This window comes from Haemaphysalis longicornis, unplaced genomic scaffold, assembly GCF_048455015.1.
Source record: "Haemaphysalis longicornis isolate Haplotype H1 unplaced genomic scaffold, Haemaphysalis longicornis Haplotype H1 scaffold_16, whole genome shotgun sequence".
Lineage (NCBI taxonomy): Eukaryota > Metazoa > Arthropoda > Arachnida > Ixodida > Ixodidae > Haemaphysalis > Haemaphysalis longicornis.
Window position 1 is genome coordinate 3405482 of NW_027526266.1, and position 19417 is coordinate 3424898.

Consider the following 19417-nt stretch of genomic DNA (forward strand, 5'->3'; position numbering starts at 1 on the left):
CTATTCCGCAGGTCAAGGTTGTAGTTACAAACAATGTTAATATTTGAGGGGGAACTACATAGAGACACTCCTTTTATTAATTTTACAATTATTTCAAGTAAAAAGTTGTTTAAAGAGTTTGCAAAGTTTATTGAGCGTGCTATGAAATGTTGCCTTCCTGGGGAACCGGTGCACCGACCGCCAACTAGTTTAACAAGAAAAAAGAAAACGTGGCGTTAAACAGTCGCGCACGATGGCAAAATAGAACGCATACAAGCGCCCGTATCTGTCATATCCCCATGGTCGTATCTTGTCTTCGTCGAAAAACGGTTTCTTTCTTCTTTTCGTCGGCTACAAATTTCGCGGCGGCATATTACCCGCTCAGTCATGCGTCCTTCGAGTGCGGCATGAGCAACGTCAGGTGCAATCATGCACTGCCTGCTGTGTCACCGAACACGGCTACCACAGAACAGGGAGGATGTCTGCTTTCTTGTAGCTCGGAAACGTGTTAATGCATAGTGAAGAAAGCAAATACCAAAAACAGCTTAACAATTCAATTGTCATGCCACGCCCAAGCCAAAAAGGAGGTCTTCTCATGAACCCCACGACGACATGGCTTACAAGACGCAGTTTCCTCTCTAGTATACTTACTAAGAAACTCTATGGTCCTACCGCCGTAATGGCGATGTAACGCTGGCTTCTCCGTAGTAGGGTTCCAGAGTTGCACATGGTAGGCAACCAGGGGAGGCACCGGATGACGTGTCAGGCAAAGGACAAGCGGCAGCTTCAACTGCGAGGTCTAGGCGATCCGCGCAGGCAGCAGGGGCCGTATTCTGCTGGTCATCCGACGCGCGCCGGAACGATTTCCGGCGCCCTTCCGACGCGGTTGTTTAGAGAGAGGAGAAAGTGGGCTCTCACGATTGGCTCGGAGCGGAAAACGTCAGCCGGCCTACGTCACGCGGCTATATTGTGGCTGTTTTTTGGTGACGTCACGTAGCCAAAGGCTCCCGCTCGTTCTCCCGCGACCGGCGGGTGAAATCCGGCGCGGTTGAGAGCGCATCGGATTGTACGATGGCTGCTTATATGCCTCCTGTGTTCGCACTTCTGTTGGAGCTGGAGGATCCCGTGCCTGAACGCCGACATGGGGACCCATTCGTGCTGAGCGACCGCCACTTCAAGCGCCGTTTCCGTGTAAATAAGGCCACGGCGCGGATGCTCTGCGACGCACTGGACGAGCGCGTTAGGCCTCGCGGTGCGACGGGGCTGTCGACGGAAGCAAAAGTGATGTGCGCGCTGAGGTTCTTCGCTACCGGCAGCTTTCAACAGATGGTCGGTAGCGACGATACTCTCGGCGTGTCACAGCCGTCGGTCAGCCGCAGCATTCACGCCGTTGCGAAGGCGCTTACGGAGGTGGGGCGCATCAGGGGCTGGGTGCGGTTTCCCTCGACACCGGAGAAGGCGGCCATCAAGCGTGAGTTCCTGCGGCGCGGGAAAATCCCCGGTGTCTTGGGGTGCCTCGACGGCACCTTGGTCGCCATCAGCAAACCGAGGATGCGGGACCCCAGGCGAGCACAACGGTACTGGACGAGGAAGGGGTATTACGCCCTCAACGTCTTGTTGGTGAGTACGACTCGTTTACGGAAACAAATGGTTTGAGCCGTTTGTAAAAGACTCTTTCATGCCGTCGCCGGCCAGCGGTAACCAAATCCGAAAAATTTAACACGGAGAGTAACGCAATGTTCTTACTTTTGCCTCTGTTCTAGTGAACTCCGTCTTCTTGAAAACGTCGCCCCCAATTGTGTACGAAAAATCGTCATATTTCGAACTACATTTCCGCGTCAACAGTGTGATGCTGAGAGTTTCTTTGGCTTCATTTGGCGCTCATCGCGTTCGAGAGTAGGCAGACTGAAGGCGTTCGCGAAGGTAAATGAGTTGTGCGGAATGCTTAAACCAAAATGACATTAAAGCGAATGGCATTAGATTTTTTGCGTGTAGCAGCAAATTAATGGCATTAAAACGTAAGGCATTAAGCATTTAATGTCATTTTTCGTGTACGCGTGGCACGGGTATTAAAAGCAAAACCACTTCGAACTAAAATCAAAGAAGCAATAAAGAGCATAATTATAGGCGAATGCATGTTCGTTTTGAACTGCACCATCCATATTTCCTGTCACCTTCCACCGTACTAGTTTTTTGTGTGGTGGATCAAGCAGAGGAAGGTATTACAACTGCGCAGGGTTTATTTCTGCCATTATGGACAGTTCGAAGTCTGCTATCCAGTGTTCTCCCGTGCAAATGTTGCCTCAACACTCCCTCGTCACTTGTACTGACCGTGACAAATGAAAAACGTGTTGCACTAGTGCTTATACACTTTCCTTTCACTTTTCTTGCAGGTGTGTGATGCGCGCATGCGCATCATAGGCGTGCAGACGGGCGCGCCAGGGTCGTGGCACGACGCCTTTGTCTGGCGCGCGTCACACTTTCGTCGTCGCCTCATCGAGGAGCAGCGGGTAGCACCAGGCGAGGTTTTCCTGGGCGACGGTGCTTACCCGCTGGAGCCATGGCTCATGACGCCTGTTGCCCGTCATCCAGGGCCTCAAACACCGGAGGGAAAGTACAACGTTGCGCACGCTGCGATGAGGTCTGTGGTGGAGCGCTGCATTGGCTTGCTGAAGAGCCGCTTCCGTTGCCTGCAGCGCTACCGCACACTCCAGTATGAGCCTCATAAGGCTAGCGACATCGTCGCAGCGTGTTGTGCGTTGCACAACCTGTGTTTGTTGGAGCCCCCCTGCGATGACGGCTCCAGCAGCAGCAGCAGCAGCGACGGCGACGACGACGACGACGAGGGTGACGACACGGACAGTGCCGAGGAGCCTTCCTCCAGCTCCAATTTCTTGCTCCTGGGGGGGCGAGAGGTGCGACGCAGGATTATCGCCCGCTTTTCGCTGGCAAACTCGAGGCATGCAGCCTTTTTGCAAAGAGTGCGCCGCCGGCTTCTCAGGCAACTGAGGCGGCAGTGATTTTTATTTTGTAAACTTTTCTTTCCGCCCGTTTGGTTTTCGGCATTTCCTTTGTGTAGAGAAGTCCTCGTGCGTGCTGTGGTTTCGTGAAGAGTGCCGGGGCATTCGCTCTCTTGGTTTGACCAGTGTTTGTGAAGACCCAACACTGCAGCATTTTGTGTAGAGAAGTCCTCTGGTGTTTCGTGCGTGCTTTGGTTTCGTGAAGAGTGCCGGGGCATTCGCTCTCTTGGTTTGACCAGTGTTTGTGAAGACCCAACACTGCAGCATTTTGTGTAGAGAAGTCCTCTGGTGTTTCGTGCGTGCTTTGGTTTCGTGAAGAGTGCCGGGGCATTCGCTCTCTTGGTTTGACCAGTGTTTGTGAAGACCCAACACTGCAGCATTTTGTGTAGAGAAGTCCTCTGGTGTTTCGTGCGTGCTTTGGTTTCGTGAAGAGTGCCGGGGCATTCGCTCTCTTGGTTTGACCAGTGTTTGTGAAGACCCAACACTGCAGCATTTTGTGTAGAGAAGTCCTCTGGTGTTTCGTGCGTGCTTTGGTTTCGTGAAGAGTGCCGGGGCATTCGCTCTCTTGGTTTGACCAGTGTTTGTGAAGACCCAACACTGCAGCATTTTGTGTAGAGAAGTCCTCTGGTGTTTCGTGCGTGCTTTGGTTTCGTGAAGAGTGCCGGGGCATTCGCTCTCTTGGTTTGACCAGTGTTTGTGAAGACCCAACACTGCAGCATTTTGTGTAGAGAAGTCCTCTGGTGTTGCGTGCGTGCTGTGGTTTCGTGAAGAGTGCCGAGGCATTTCCTGTGTTTGTGATGGTTTGGTGATGGCTAGTGTGGCCTGAAATAGGCTCTGACCTTTCGTACTCCGACGCCTCATAAATGCAGACTTCTTTTTCATTTGATCCAGTTTATTGCGTGCTTTTGATGGGAAGTCAATGAGGCACAAAATATTTCTTTAAAAAAGATCACAAAAAGTTCCTGCTAGCATCACAAAAACGTGTGTAGTAGATTGCACAGAATGCATGAAAACTGTCAGTCCAAAGAGTGAAATTATGTCCTAGCACAACCATTACACTGCGCGCTTGTTTGGTGGAGCTACTGTGGATCATTGCAGTTCACAATGCCTTGTATGCGGGTACGTCCGCTTGCTATTGCCATCGACAGCGCAGTGACACGATCTGTGCACCTCTGCGGTGTCGACATTACTTGTGCATGTCACTATCATTGTGAATCTGTTGCTTAGAATGTGCTCAGCATTTCTACAAATATGGATTTGGCAAATGTTGAACACAATAATAGGATGACTGACACGGTCAATGCTGTGCTTAAGGGCCTGAATGAAAAAGTTAATGGCAGTTCAGAAATGCACAAAAGTTAGGCTAACCTTTGTTTCCCAAATTTGCAGGTGCAAAATGTTTTCTCTAACTGCTACTGCATGTGCATCATCTGTCTCACAGGCATACAAGGCAGTACCACCCTGCTAAATGTGCTTAATTTTTTTTACTGTGGCAACGGCTATTACTTGCCAGTCTTTTCCCCTAACTGCACTTGACGGGAAAGCCTCGCTGGTTCGGAGTTGAAGATGTTCTGTTGCTCACAAATTGGCTCATTCAGTGACGTATGCTGGACACATGTTGGTTAAATTTCTCTCCTGTAAATTTTCTGTTCATGTTTGCCCTTCGCATAAAGTCCACTCGTCCTCTATTGTTTTCCCACTTGGCCTGTGGCCCTATATGGGGTTTTCATTGGCTGTCTTAAATGTACTGCATTATTCCTTAATGCCCCAGCAATAAAGGATCCATGAAAAAAATGTGCCCGCTTCACTGCAACCCAATGCAAGTGACTAGATTCACAAAAAAATGCACTGAGTATTGTATCATTAAGGCAAAACAAACAAAAGCCACCCCTGGCCTGGCGTGAACACTTCGAAATGACGGCAAACCACAGGAAATACGTCGCTAGTGTAAAAAACAGTGAAATGACTAGGTACAGCAGAAGGCACTCTCGACTTGGAGTCGCCACTTGTACATGGCATGGGGCAACAGAAGGCACTCTCGCCTTGGAGTGAACACTTGCAAATGACGGCAAGTGACAGGAAATACGTCACTAGTGTAAAAAACAGTGAAATGCCTAGGTACAGCAAAAGGCACTCTCGACTTGGAGTAATTACTTCTAAATGACTATAAAAATACACTATGTCACTTGTGTAAACAAACAGTGGACTGCAACGGGGAAATAAAAGACACTCGGCTTGGAGTAATTACTCGTAAACGACAACAAAAGACACTATCTCACTTGTGTCAACAAACAGTGGAATGTACGGCAACAAAAAAAAAGGCATGCGGCTTGGAGTCTGCACTTGAAAGTGAAAACAAAAGACTTACTATCTGACTAGTGCAAACAAAGACTGGCATGGAATGGGGCAACAAAAACCACTAGGCTTGGAGTAAAACAAAAGGTAAAAAATCACAATGGGAAAAAAAGTTTACCGCAGGTGGGGGAGCTATGCGCTGTATTGCGAGTTGTCATGTTGATTACTGCGGGGGTTGCTGAGGTCGGTGTGACCAAGCGAAGGCCGCAGTAATCAACATGATTAGCGGCAGTACAGCGCACAGCTCCTGTACGATTATCAGCAGTGCCTGCAGCAAGGCGCCTTGAGCCTCGATAGCTACTAGCTGCCGGTTCAAACCGGCAGCTATATTTTCCAACACAGCTGCCTGACGCTCCTGCGTCGTTGCGAGCCTGGCCAGCACCTCCTCGAGAGCCTTGTGATGGCGCACAGTCTCCTGCGCAGCAGTGCATACACAGCAAGCATTTCACCTATGCTCCATTACACGGCATTCCTCAACTTTTTTTACAGAACCTACATCATTACAGCTTGTAAGAAACAATTGTGAGGTGGCAGCAGCAGCACACGTGAGGCTGTGTATAATTTAAATCAAAGGCCATGTCGTTATGTTGGACTGTTTCTTTTATTTTTCCTCCTATGTGCCCATGACAAAATGAAAAAAAAAATTTGTTAAGGGCTACTGTGCATTAATATTGAAAGCATACACAAATACACGTTACTGTCACATGATAAAAGATGCTTGTATAAGTATGCGTGAGGCAATGAACACAAACCTGTTTCTTCTCCTCCTCCAGCTTAACAATGCGGGCGTAGCCTGCAGCCATGCGCTTCACGAAATCCTGGCGCCGTGAAACACGGCTTCCTGGGTCCCTGCAGGATGTCAAGAAGTGTTCAGCGAGAAATGTGCATACCCTGTTTTTGTTAGCAAGTGGAGTCTGTTACACAAATGGCAGCAAGTCTAGATCAGCCAAGAGTGCATGTCGTCGTTGTGGGTTGCGTAAGTACTCTACCCGCTCGCACGGCTGCAGGAGGCCTGCCCTGGGGGAGGAGGGTCAGGAGTCGAGCTGCTGGAGGGAGGGCTTGGCCTGGCTCGGGAGGGCTGAGCCTGGCTTGGGCTGCTGGGCAGGGGAGGCATGTGCGGAGGAGGCGTCTGCGGGGGAGGAGTAGGAAGGGGAGGCGTGTGCAGGGGAGAATGGAGAAGGGGAGGACTGGGCAGGGAAGGGCTGGACGGCGCTGAGCTCTGCTGGGGAGGGCTGCGGACGCCAGGCGGGCTCCTAGGTGTTGATGGAGCTGCAAAAAATTCAAAGTACATTTCGAGCAAACATGGCCGCTTAACACTACCAATGTTGAAAATAATGAGCATGACATTGAAATGGAATGTTTACACACCTGCCATGCCGCTGGTGCCTGGCCTGTCCCACACGGAGACCCGTGGGCGTCCTGCACCAGCGGTGCCCCCCGCCGGATCCTGATTGCATGCAGCAAAATCATCCACAATTATCACCATTATCTCCACAGGCTACACAAATTACATCAGCTATGTATGACTTGCAGCTAAGAAGAATGTTCGGTCGCACCTGGTCCCCATCAAAATGCTCGGTAAGCGCCTCCATGTCTGCTTGGTCCATCCCTACCAGGTTTAAGATTCTCCCAGCTTCCCCTGGCACCTGCCCGGCACCCGTGGGTCTGAAAAAGAGTAGAAGGCTGGGTACAACTCAACTCCAGGAAAACAAGAAAGAAATGCCACTTCTACCTTGTTGGAAAGCAAAAACGCACTGCGTTCCAGTTTAACTTATTTACGTACAAATTGCTGTTGCTGCTCGTACGCGGCTAAGGCAGCATTGCTTTGAAGGTACCGCAATAACGACATCACATTACGACATTAGTGAAAAACTTCAGACTCACCCCATGAGCGCCCGGTACGCCAGCCACGCCTTCTTCGCCCTCGTCTTCTCCCGCCTCCATACTGCTTTCCACTGATAAAAATTCTTCCTGGCCGGGCCCTCGTCATTTAGGAGGCGGGTGACCTCCCGCCACAGCTGACGTTTTTTTTCGACGGTGGCCCGGTCGGAAGATTCCGCTAACATTAGCGGATTTTCCTCGACAAACTGTAGCAGAAACTTCACCTGCGCCTGCGTCGCCTTAGGCCCCAAAGTAACACCCCTGTGCGACGACATGGCGCAGTTTCTTCTTCAGTCTGTACTGAACCGCCAAAGAAAGACGTTCAAATATTGCGCGTGCAAATTTGTTGTCCCACGCACAGCGCCGCTCGGTGGCGTAAAAGTAAACAAAGTGGGATAATAAATGCGTTTACTTCGTTTAATCGCTGACGATACTGCCCATGAAAACAGATAAACAGAAAAGGCTTTGTTATATCTAAACAATTTTATTAATTTCGCTTTAGCAGCATTTGAAAGTTATGAGATTGTCCCCGAAGGCGATGACGTACTTGCCGCGATCTTCGAGGGCGGGGCGGTTGGCTATTTGCACGTCATTTTGACGTCACGAACTTCCGACGCGCGTCGGAAGGGCGTCGGATAGCAGAATACGGCCCCAGGGCACGTTCCAAAGATTGCAGCCAGCTGAAAAAAAAGACGAAAGTGCTTGTAAGCGGCCGGAATCACTGCTGCTCTGCAGTGACCACTCACATGGGCATTTACATGTATTTACATGTACTTTTGGTTACCGCTAACTCGATTTACAAGTTCTGTTTTATATAGGTTTGTATTTTCTATGGCTGCTTTCTATATTAATGTACATTGTCGATATTACTGGTAGTAGTGTTGAAAAATGTAGAATTGTTGTAGTCGTTCCGTCTCTGCGTGCTACATCACTTGTGTTGTCTTATTTAGGTTGTAAAGGGTGCTCAAGCTGCAAAGGAAGTTTTTTGTTCGGGCGTTCCCTCTCGTATTGTGTCTTCTACTGTTTAAAGCAAAAGAAATAGTTTATCTTATCTTATGTTACGTTAAATCTCAGAGAGTCTAGTAATCGGCCTTTTTTACTTTTGCCGCACTGAAATTCTCGATCGAATTTTGCCTGAATTTTGAAGGAAGGTTAAACATGATGTTCCGACGATTGATGCAAACACCTTCACGGGTCATGGAACTATGATATGCATGGTAGATAAAACAAAGTGCATCAGTGCGTGAAAAAAAACCGAAGTTTATGGCTTTTTCGTATCAGGTTCAGATGGTGAAGATTAGGTCTGAGATGGGAGAAAAATGGCATTTAAATGAAATATGTGCGTTTAATCTGCGCCACGTAGGAGGAATCCTAACAATTAAAAAATAAGAAAAGAATTCCCCGGAGCGCATTTTTACAATGTATCTTGAAGTGTATGCTCTTCAAATATAAACAGAAGAAAACTACCAGCAGGTCGATCAAGGCTACACTGCAAAATTTGGCTAGACGTTTCATAATACGATATTATTCTCGAATCTCCTGATTCCTTTATTGCCTAGATGGGTCAGCTTTGATTGCATTAAAATGAGGTGGAATCTACGCATGTTGTTGGCTTTTCCTCACTGATATACGAAACTGAAGCTGACCCCTGGCCGATTTTGATCGGGTGAGGGCATTTTGTGCGTGTACGGGCATGTAGTGTCTAAGCAATGGCTTTCATCGTGTTGATTAGCTGGTGCCTACCTCACAAGATTGCCAAAGCACGGCACTAATAAGCGTGGGTCAAAAAAGCAAACGGAGAAAAAGGTGACTGAATGAGCCACCCAGGGGGCGAGTTTTGACTGCATCCCTCCAGCGTCCCCTGTACAGCACAGGAGGCCTGCAAAACTATCGCAAAATTGGAAAGTGTAGTTAGAGAGACTTACCTGTTACCGGTAATTACTCTTGACTTAGCTCCCAGACACACACATTGAATTTCAACTTGCCTCAATATAGCGTCGTCTTGACCTAAGAATTCCCCTAGCAATTAACACCATGCGTACATCTTCTTGAATATTCTTAACTATGCTAGCTAACCGTACTTGCTTGTAAAAGTATACGCGAAGGTGGTGCGTTTAAGGCAAAAAACACACGTTTCTCGCCATATCTAGGGTGCGGCGTGCATGGTAGCGGGCACCTTTGTAGTGGTTAAATCTGTTGGCGTGCTTTCACTTGCATTGGAGTTGTCAGTGTCATAACACCGGGATAAATCAGGGAGACTGCTGGTGAATCCTCGGAACCAATATTTGTAAAGCTTTGTTTCCCATTACCCTAGTTTTTTTATATGTGTTCGGCAAGTAATTTATATGTGTTCGGCGAGGTAGCGTCTGTGTAGGGGCAGGTATTTGCTATTTAGGTGGGGCTTCAAATTGTGTTAGGGAGACAATTTCAGGTCACCCGTGAAGTGGTGATGCGGAAGGAGAACGGTAGCAAACAGGTTTTCTCGCCCCCTTAATCGCCGAAATAATTGATGGATGTGGGAGCTGTGCGAGGACCTCGTTGCGCAGTCGTGCCTTACTGAGTTATTACCAAACCGTTTCCAATTTATTCTTTGGTATTATCTTTGCATAGGATGCAATCGCTATTCTTTTAATTTATTTAGATTTGAAAAGGCAGCAAAAGTAGCAGAACTGGGAGCCTCTCTCCCTTTGTGGCAGGCAGCTACGGCTGCTGCACCTCACATGGACTTCGAAACTTCCTGCTGTAAGTTCTCATGACTTGCCGGTCAGGATGATTTTGTCTGCAGGCTTTCCCGTTCTATACCACAGTGAACCGCGTGAGCACGCGAAATACGTCGCGGAAGCCCGGTTCGCGAACTCGGGGTCTGTCCTCCCCACTTCAGTCGCGAACACGCGTGAGCCCGCGAGAACAACACCACCCGAGAGACCTCGTCACGGGCGTTCGGCACAGGGTTCACGAATTTTGAGCTGGCCGACTCCGGGCGCTCCTCACCAGCGGTACGCTGATGAGCTCGGTATTTTTTGTTGTGTTTCTTCTCCTAATGCTGCACTGCAGAAGCAAAAGCTTAAAAAGCTCTGCTGTCCTGGTTTTCTTGAAAAAAAGTATCGTTGTTCATCGCGTAATTTTGACGTATATCAAAGAACAGCAGAAGGTACATTGAAAACGACAAGATCCAATCTCTCGGAGTTTTTCTTTCTGGGGTTTATGGACAGTGCATGGCCATCAATGTTAAGCGCTGATAGGAGTTCCCACTGCTTATCAGAATTACATATTTTGTAAAATACAAATATATACACACTCTTATACGCTCGTAAACAAATCGTGCTACAATTTTGTTTATACTTTGACAAACAGAGAGCACAAAAAGTTCTTATTTATAAAGGTTTTTAGGACAACCACCTTGCACATGTCATCGTATTTCGATTATCAGCAGAACTAACACCGCAGAACAAATCCTTGAAGCTCTCAGCATTTCTTACCGCCTCGGTCTGACTCAAACGACCTTCTACTGGGCTGACGCAACTGGGTCGAGAATGTTGCAGCAGAGCAACAACATTTGAGGTTGCTGTTAACTTGAGAGACGTAGTAACGTTTAGGCACCTAGTTTCGGTTTTTTTGTACATATGCATTTGATATCAAAAAGATCAGCGCAGAATATTTTATTTTTAGAACTAATATTCAACATTTAGCTAATTTGTGCAGACTTGGTTAACGCATACATAGTTACATTGGAAGTGATCTAAACGGACATTTTGGAACAAGGTTTCGAAAGTTTCTAGAACAAAGTGCGGTACATTTTTCGAAAGTTCTTAAGCGCCGGATTCGGCAGAGGCGAAATGAAACACCTTGAGTGCTGTGTGCGCGAGATTCAACAGGCATCCAAACTACAAAAATAATTAGTCAAAAATTTATGTCTACATTAAAGTGGATCATCAATCCGCACCTGATGAAAATACACTTACTGCGTACGAAATGGCATTGACGTGTCGTATATCCCCTTCAAACGTTTGTAGTAGACTGACCAGTCAATAAAGGCGAGTTTGGTAGATGCTGTTCAAGCAAAAGAAAAAATTAAAAGGGTATATAATTTGCAAAGCTACAGCGATTGAACTAGTATGATGTCTTCACATTCATTTTTTTACTTAACCACGCAAGGCAGCCTATTGGCTATAACCGCCCAGTCTTTACTTTGGTTTCTTTTGCATACCAAAAAGTTTTTCAGATTGTTCCTGAGAGTAATGACTTAAGTATAAAATGTGGTTCAATTAAAAACTTTATCACACCTTTAACCATCACCTGTCCTATACAGCATGTTACATAAATTTTGATGCCCTCCAGAATAACTTTTCGTTGAGGTGTTTATGTAGGAACTAAAAATGAGAAAAACTTTGTATGGCTAGGAAGGCTCCGCAGTATCCGTAATTTGCTCATGCAGGCGCGGGCAAGGAAGTGTGGAATATGTTTCCTAGCGCAGCTCTTGTATTGATAATTTTTGACACATCTACTCGCAAATTTACGCGTGTTCGTGCTCTACAGTACGCATAATATGAATACCTTTTAGGCTTTTAGATATGCCTCCCAAGCTTCACATGTGGCTTGAGTCGCGACGATGAAGATTATAATTTGTTTCGCGAAATATCGGTACCATTAGCAAATAAAAAGTCTTGGTGGCCGCATTGATTTCTCTTAACATACCCGTATTAAAACGGACGAATTTGATCTGTAAATGCGCAGATTTTATTCACACCATAGAATGCGCTCCAGCGGGTTATTTTATTGCAAGACTTCCAGCACACTTTCTCATTGTGCTTACACAAGTACTCCAATGTCTCTGCAAGGGTTATCTTGGTTTATCAATTAAAATAGATTGAACGTTTTTTGCTAGCTTTCCGTACGGCTCTACGCCACTTTTGCAGGGCAAGGCTTTTGGATTCACTGTATTGTTCAAACTTTTGTGTTGGTAATACTCCTAAAAAAAAGCAGCGAACGCTAACTAACGAGACTAACCTGTGCACACCACTTTGCCTTTTGCGCCTTGCAGCATGCCTTCGGCCTGTGGGCCGGACGTTTTACACATAAGCCAAACTACAAAGTTTATTGTATAAGCTTGTCGCTGTCGCAGTGGTAGTTGATGATTACCACCATTTGTGGAGCAGGTGGCTGCTGGTAACGTTCGAATGTGCGGTGAACGTACTTCTTTCTTTGAGCCTACAGGGAAAACCTCCGGTTCCTGTGGGATGAGTGGTTTTGTCTGTGGTGACATCTTGTCATGTGGTAAGACCAGCACAGTCACTATCATCGCGTGAGAAAGTAAAACAAGTGTTAATTGATTGGCTTCAGAATGCAAATTGCAAGTCTTGTTTTTTGCGGTAACTACCCCACTTGCTTAATTCGTCTTTTCTAGCGTGACTAGCCCATACATTCGTCCCGAAAAAAAGGACGAAAGCTCAAAAAATTCTCAGACTAAAAGTTACAACAAAAACACCTCGTGTGTACACGTTGCTTTCTTCACAGATTACGGGAAATAAACGAAAAAAACATCAACTACACAGACAGTGAATAGCAGTTGCATTCCAAGAATTATTTATTACAGCGGCTGAAGGAATAAAAGTGACGTCTGCCTGAAACCAAATTGAGTAAAATAAACACCACAAGGAATACAATGATGAATTGATTGAACAGCCTTTCACCGTGAGAATAACTGTGACGTCAGAACAACCTTTATAAAAGCACGCATCGCCAACAAATTCCTCGAAGATCAACATCTTTATTGTGCCAACATATAGTTGAAGACGATATGAAATCACTTTTGGTTGTCTTCGTTTTTGTCATGGTCCAATATGCTCTCAGTGCCGGAGTTAAAGAGGGGTAAGTTTTGTATTCTTAGTAGCATATACACCATTTGCCATATGCAGCCGGTATAGGAGGGAAATACTCACAAACACGTTCTATCGGCGGTCTACGTGCGTTTCGCTTCCGATGGGCGAGCGTTGCCCGTGCGTGCTGGGCTGTTAACATCGCTGGGCACGATGTGCTCCGCTGCGCAGTTCAGGAGTGTTTCGCACCGTGTGCTTAGTTTTGCGAACCTTCAACTGTTTTAGCCAATGGTGCGATGCTGTTCAAGGCGCAAACGTCGCTTGGTCAGCACTGTACGGTGGGGGGTTATCCAACAACGAGAGAAAGTGAGAAAAAGTCGCCGACAGCACGCATCTGCATGACACTGCCTGAAGAAAATGCAATGAGGTTGCGACGCGTTTTTGCTGCATCGCTTCCCAACGAACACCGAGTTGAGATATGGGTAGACGCCGTTGATAAATCTCCGCGACTTTGTACGAATGTTTGTTGGGTGCACCTGTAGGGCAAGCAGACGGAGCAAAATCCATTTATTTCACACCAAGGTGTGACAGGGAACGGAACCCCCTGAAATGTTAGAATTAACTTGTCCTTTACAATACAGCATTGATTATTTGGTTGATTTATTTATTCATTGATTATGGGGTTTAACTACTCGCTGGACAACATAATTTTTCACAAACCGGTGTCAATCAGCAAACATTTATCTGTGCATATCCAGCAGCTGCTGTCTAATTCGGGTGTCAAACAGGGGTCAGTTTTGGGTCCCCTTCTGTTTCTGATCTGCAATATTGATATAGCATCCGGTATTAACTCATCTTTGGACACTTTGCGGATGACTGCGTTCTTTATAAGTAAATAAATAACATTGATGACGCTATTAACCTACAGAATGTCTTGTCCAAATTAATCGAATGGCGCAATAGATGGCAAATTGAAATCAACGTATCAAAAACCAAGCACATGACTTTTTCTACCCTATTAGACACTTCTTCCAATGAGTAATTTGGTGGCAATGGTCGAATCGAAACAGTCTCCTCATTTAAATATCTGGGTATATTTTACTTCCGATCTGAGCTGGAGCACTCACATTCAATACATCACTAACAAGGCCTTTAAAAACGTGGATTTCTTAAACGCCGCCTTTTTCAAGCGAACAGCAACACCAAAGTGCATGCGTACATTTCATTATTAAGATCCCCTTTAGAATAGGCTTCTGTTATCTGGAATCCACACCAAGCGTCCTTTATTAACTGCCTCGAAGCCGTGCAGAACAAAGCTGAAAGATTTATCTTGCGTTCCTACTCTTCTGATATAAGCGTATTTGCTCTGAAACGTTCTCTTGATCTCCCTACTCTGGATACCCGAAGGAAATTTTCGCGCTTGTCATTTTTTTACTTCCTTCATTCCTCTGAGTCATCTTTCAGGTCATCCAATATTTTGCCGGCTCATCACATTTTCTCCCGAACTGACCATGCGCACAAAGTACAGCTGATTTTGCTAGAACCAAAAAATATCAGAACTCCCCTTTTGCTTTATCAATACAGGAATGAAACTTGCGCCCTGCAAGTCTTGTTCATCTGAAAGAATCATCGTCCCTTCAAACCGCGTTGCATTCATTTATCGCCCAAAATATTGACCAGTAGCCTTACAAACTGCTTTGTTGAAAAAGTATGTTAACATGGGCATTCTTTCTGCAGTTTAGGTTGTCTAGTGTAATCCTGTGATATGCACAAAGTTTGGAAATGTATGATTTTATTATATGTATGCTTTGAAATAACACTACGCACGATTTTGATGTTACGGCTTGCCCTTGCTAGCACCTTATACATAGCCCTGTTGCAGTACTAAGTTATCCGCGTTCATACATGCCATGTTAAACAAAAAAGACACCACGAGGAACGATGAATGATCGATGGATTCTGTATGTCGTGCCTCGTTCAACTGTGAAATAGTATTGTGTTTCTTTTTAATCCCTCGCCCCCCCCCCCCTATTTAATGCCCATCACGGGCCCTTAGGGTATAAAATAAATAAATAAATAAAATGTTTCATAGCTGATGAGGCGCATCGTAGTGGAGGGCTCCGGGTACTTTTGACTACCTGGGGATCTTTCACGAGCGCTGATACAATACAACATCACAATAACTTCTGGTTGTTTGTAGCCAATTTAAAATATCATATACTGTTTGGTCATGTTATCCGATTGGCATTAAACAATCTCCTTTTCATCTAATGTAACCTTTAAAATCACGGCATTGTGTTTACTTTTTTTCAGGCGTACGCATTACACTGCCAAACAATATAAAAGGATAACTTTCTCCATCGCACACTGATAGTCGATAGCAGGATAAGCTAGTAGCCCAATGTGGAAACGCAGCTCGAGACTTCCTTTGTAAAACAGCTCAACCTGTTCACAATGCGGTTAAAGGAAACGCTTCTAATCCTATTGCGTTGTCGCGGAATGTAATGTACACTTAGAAACAGTTTCTGCTGATCTCGTAAACCAATGTATGCTGCAAGAAGTGGTTCCCGAAAGGTGGGCTCCGAGGGTCAGGTCACATGCCCTCCGCAAATCATGATCACGATCATTATCAACCGAAATTAACTGGCCCAAATGTCGATCCTTCTGCTCAACCTTCAAATAGTAATTTGACTGGATGTGCGGTCGTGTTATTTTTGCGCCCAGGTATTTTCGTTTCGTCAGTAACCTTCATAGGTCCAGTTAAAAATTATTGTATTGCATTGCAAAGTCAACAGCGTAGCAATAGCTTCGTCGAAAGTCCATCGCGAGCCTGAGCCACGTGGCCCCCTCATGCTGTGCGTGCTCCGCATTCGATGGCCGCGCTGACCTGAACATGACTAATCGGCGAAGGTAACAAGAATGGTGGCATTGAAAACACGTAATTACTCCCCCATACCGATTTCTATGTCAGTCGGTGCCATACCGGTACGTTTGCATCGAGGAACTGCGGAGCGCCACCTGCACACCACCAACAGGGTTTCTGCTGCTCGCAACCGCCGGGGTCAGCATCTCACGCTCTGGCAGCAAATGAGGACCTAAAATCCGTCCGCAGATGGTGAAAACAAAACAGAATGCACACGCACAAGCACTGCAACCGCTATCGTAACGCCAAACCACTACGGTTCACTCGGCAATGCACGGGTACCCAGCATACGCACGGAAAGAGTGGAGCACTCATGAGCCCAGCGCGGTGGTTTCCGCGGTCGCTTCATAGACGGCGATAGCGCCTGGCCAGAAAAAAAGCAAATGGTGGCGCCAACCTCTAGCAAGGAAAATGTGTATAAATAAGGTAGCGCAACGAACCTCGCGATCGCGGTGCGTTTTAAAACTAGATTCGAGAATTCTGGCCTTGAGTGGTACAAAAGAATGACCAGCAGTGTTAACATGCTTTGATAGTGGCAAAGGAGGTAAGGTTTTTGCATGAGAGCGGTGATTGTTAAACCTCAAACGAAAGGGTGTTTCAGGCTGGCCGATGTATTGTTTGCCCCAGAGGGTGCATTCCAGCAGGTATAGGACATTGGCGGAATCACATTTAAAGTTCCCTTTACATAACACAATAGTTTGAAGCTGTCCTTGTGGCGCGCTGTGTGGTGGTCATTTGTGGGCATACCTTACACCGTGGTTTGTTACAGGGCATGCAACCAGTAGTCTGCGGTCGGCTGATGCTGGATTTAGTGAGAACGTCGGCCAAATGTTTGCTGCGTCTATAAACAATGCGTGGCTTCTCGTGAAATATTCTTTTTAGGCTTTCACTTTGAGCAAGGATATTGTGGTGTTTTGTTAGTATGGATGCAACTTTCGGAGAAGAGGCCGAATGGGTCAAAACGAGGTTTGTGTGTGGATTGGAGTTTAGAGCTTTTTTATGGAAAATGTCGGTGCGGTTCAACTGGTTAGCTCGTGTAATCGCGTCATCGATCACCTTCTCTGGGTATTTTCGATTCAAGCGCGCTGTTTTAAGTTCCCTGCAGTTAGAATCGACATCCGCCTGGCTTGAGCAGATTCGCCTAAAACGGTGAGATGGGGCATAAGGTATTGCTGTCTTGCAGTGCCTGAAATGGCTGCTGTGGAAGTGGAAATACTGGCGCGTGTCCGTAGGTTTCGTAAAGAGATTAGTCTGAAGCCTGCCCTGAGAAACTGTGACTGTAACATCCAGGAAATTTATGCTGTGCATTGAGTAAGAATGGGCTACGGGGATAGTAGGATACGCAAGGTTAAAAGCCCCAATAAACGCAAGGAGTTCTATTTCACCGTGCAGCCATATCATGAATATATTATCTATATACCTTTTGTAGTACAGAAGCTTCAAATTTTGGGTTGGAATGAAGTTTACTCTAGATATCCCATAAAGATATTCGCGTAGTTGGGCGCGATTTTGGTTCCCATTGACGTTCCCCTAACTTGCCCATAATTGACACCATAAAAGGAAAAATTGTTAGGTTCAAGGATAATGTGAAGGAAAGTTTCAAGGGTGAGAGAATCGATAGGTTTGTCACCCGCCGAGCGCTCATACGCACATGATACAGCGGTGATTCCATCCGCATGTGGAATGGTATTGTATAGCGAGACGCCATCTAGGGTAAGAAGTAAATAGTTGTTAGGAATTTCAATCGTCATGGTATCCGAGAGAAAATCATTTGTATCCTTTATGAAGGATGGAAAGCTGGGGCTGTTGTTGTTGGTAAACTTATTTGACACACGCACACACACACACACACACACACACACACACACACACACACACACACACACGCACGCACGCACGCACGCACGCACGCACGCACACACGCACACACGCACACACACACACACAAATGGTTACATGAGAAAGAAAGAAAGTTTTTCTTTCTCTTTCTTTCTTTCTCATGTAATTAATAAAAAAAATAATAATGTAATGTCACTAACGGTAAAAAATAGGCTAACCATTCCCTTATGCCTTCTTTGGTGTTGTAGACTGCCGGCATTTTTTTCCGTATTTCCTAACGAGCCCCTCATTTCCAAACCCTATATATATATATATATATATATATATATAAATATACAGTAACCCCTCATTATAATGATATCACGTCATTGGAAATTTATTCTGGTCCCCAAATTCAAGCACTTTAGGGGCTGCATTACTCGAAGTGCACGAAGACCTTACCCCGCTTAGAGCGAAGTAGAGAGCGGAGGCATGGCAGAGCGGCGGCGACCTAGCGGCGAGTCATGCCAACATGGCGGGTCAATGCCAGCGGGTCTTTCCACGGGAATTTTCTGGAGTGCGTCATGCTCGATTCGCGCCATCCGACTTTGCACAAACGGTCCGAATGCGTGGTAGGGTCATTGAAATTAGTTGCTATACATTTGTCAATTGCGTTGGCGTGACGCGGTGCGAACACCGAAATTCGAGAAGTAGAATTAGCAGTTTCGTCGACAACGCGACGCCGAAAAACTCTTCTTTGCAAACTTCAGTGTTGCACACCTCAAAAAACGATTTCCCAGAGATCATGCAAAGCCCCTAATGCAAAGCCGTTCAGTTGTCACGATTTCGCTGTGCACACAAAATGAGCGGTCAATCGGTTTTTGAGCGCAACAAACACTACCTCAGACTCGAGCCACGGCATTCGCGCCGCTTTCCAGTGCAGTACTCGCGTAGCGTTCCGTTCCGCTCGCACGCCACGCTGTAAATTGGCCACAGCCACTGCAACGTTTATGTACTGCTACCACAGCCTCTTGCAATTTTTGGTCAAATTGGAGCAGGGGTTGTTCTCGCCCATCACGAACCTGAAACAGCCAAACCTCACTGCCTTTTTTGCACTTGAATTAAGCTTTGCTTCACTGAAGACATTGTGCTTCGATTCATCGCAGTTGTGGTGCAATAAAGCTCAACTGCGTTAGCTTTTTGGTGTGGTCGCTTATATCACAAAACCTCTATTAACGAAATTTTTCGCCATCCCGCTGACTTTGTTATAACAAGAAAATAACGACAAAAACCGGTGATGCAGCCTCCTACCCAGTGTCAAAACACTTCTTAAGTTTTAAAAAGTTTACTGAAAAACGCATAGTTCCCAATTGCATATTTCCGCACTTTCACAGTATCTGTCTGCCGAGGTAGCTCCCATGGGTTTGAGGGTTAGGCTGAGACCTGCAACTGCCGAACTCTCCCCATCCAACATGAGGAAGCGGCAACAGGTACTAGACAACGCATCTTTGCAATTAATGCAGATTATTCTATATCACAACGATACTATGTCCCATTCCCTCCGCCAGGAAGATTAAATTCTTAGTAAGGAGCTAAGTGAAGGAGAATAAGGCCTTCTACGCAGC

At 46.2% G+C, this 19417-nt stretch overlaps 1 protein-coding gene across 1 annotated transcript; it reads right to left on the reverse strand.

Annotated features, from left to right (window-relative positions):
• Positions 1–4911: 4911 nt before the first annotated feature.
• LOC144166155 (uncharacterized) lies at positions 4912–7173 on the reverse strand. The gene is made up of 5 exons (XM_077695760.1): positions 6911–7173; positions 6723–6801; positions 6344–6623; positions 6107–6203; positions 4912–5769 (listed from the first exon to the last, which is right to left on the reverse strand). Exons 1-5 carry the CDS (start codon positions 6959–6961, stop codon positions 5518–5520), a joined length of 759 nt encoding a protein of 252 aa, XP_077551886.1. The 5' UTR covers positions 6962–7173; the 3' UTR covers positions 4912–5517.
• Positions 7174–19417: the final 12244 nt, after the last annotated feature.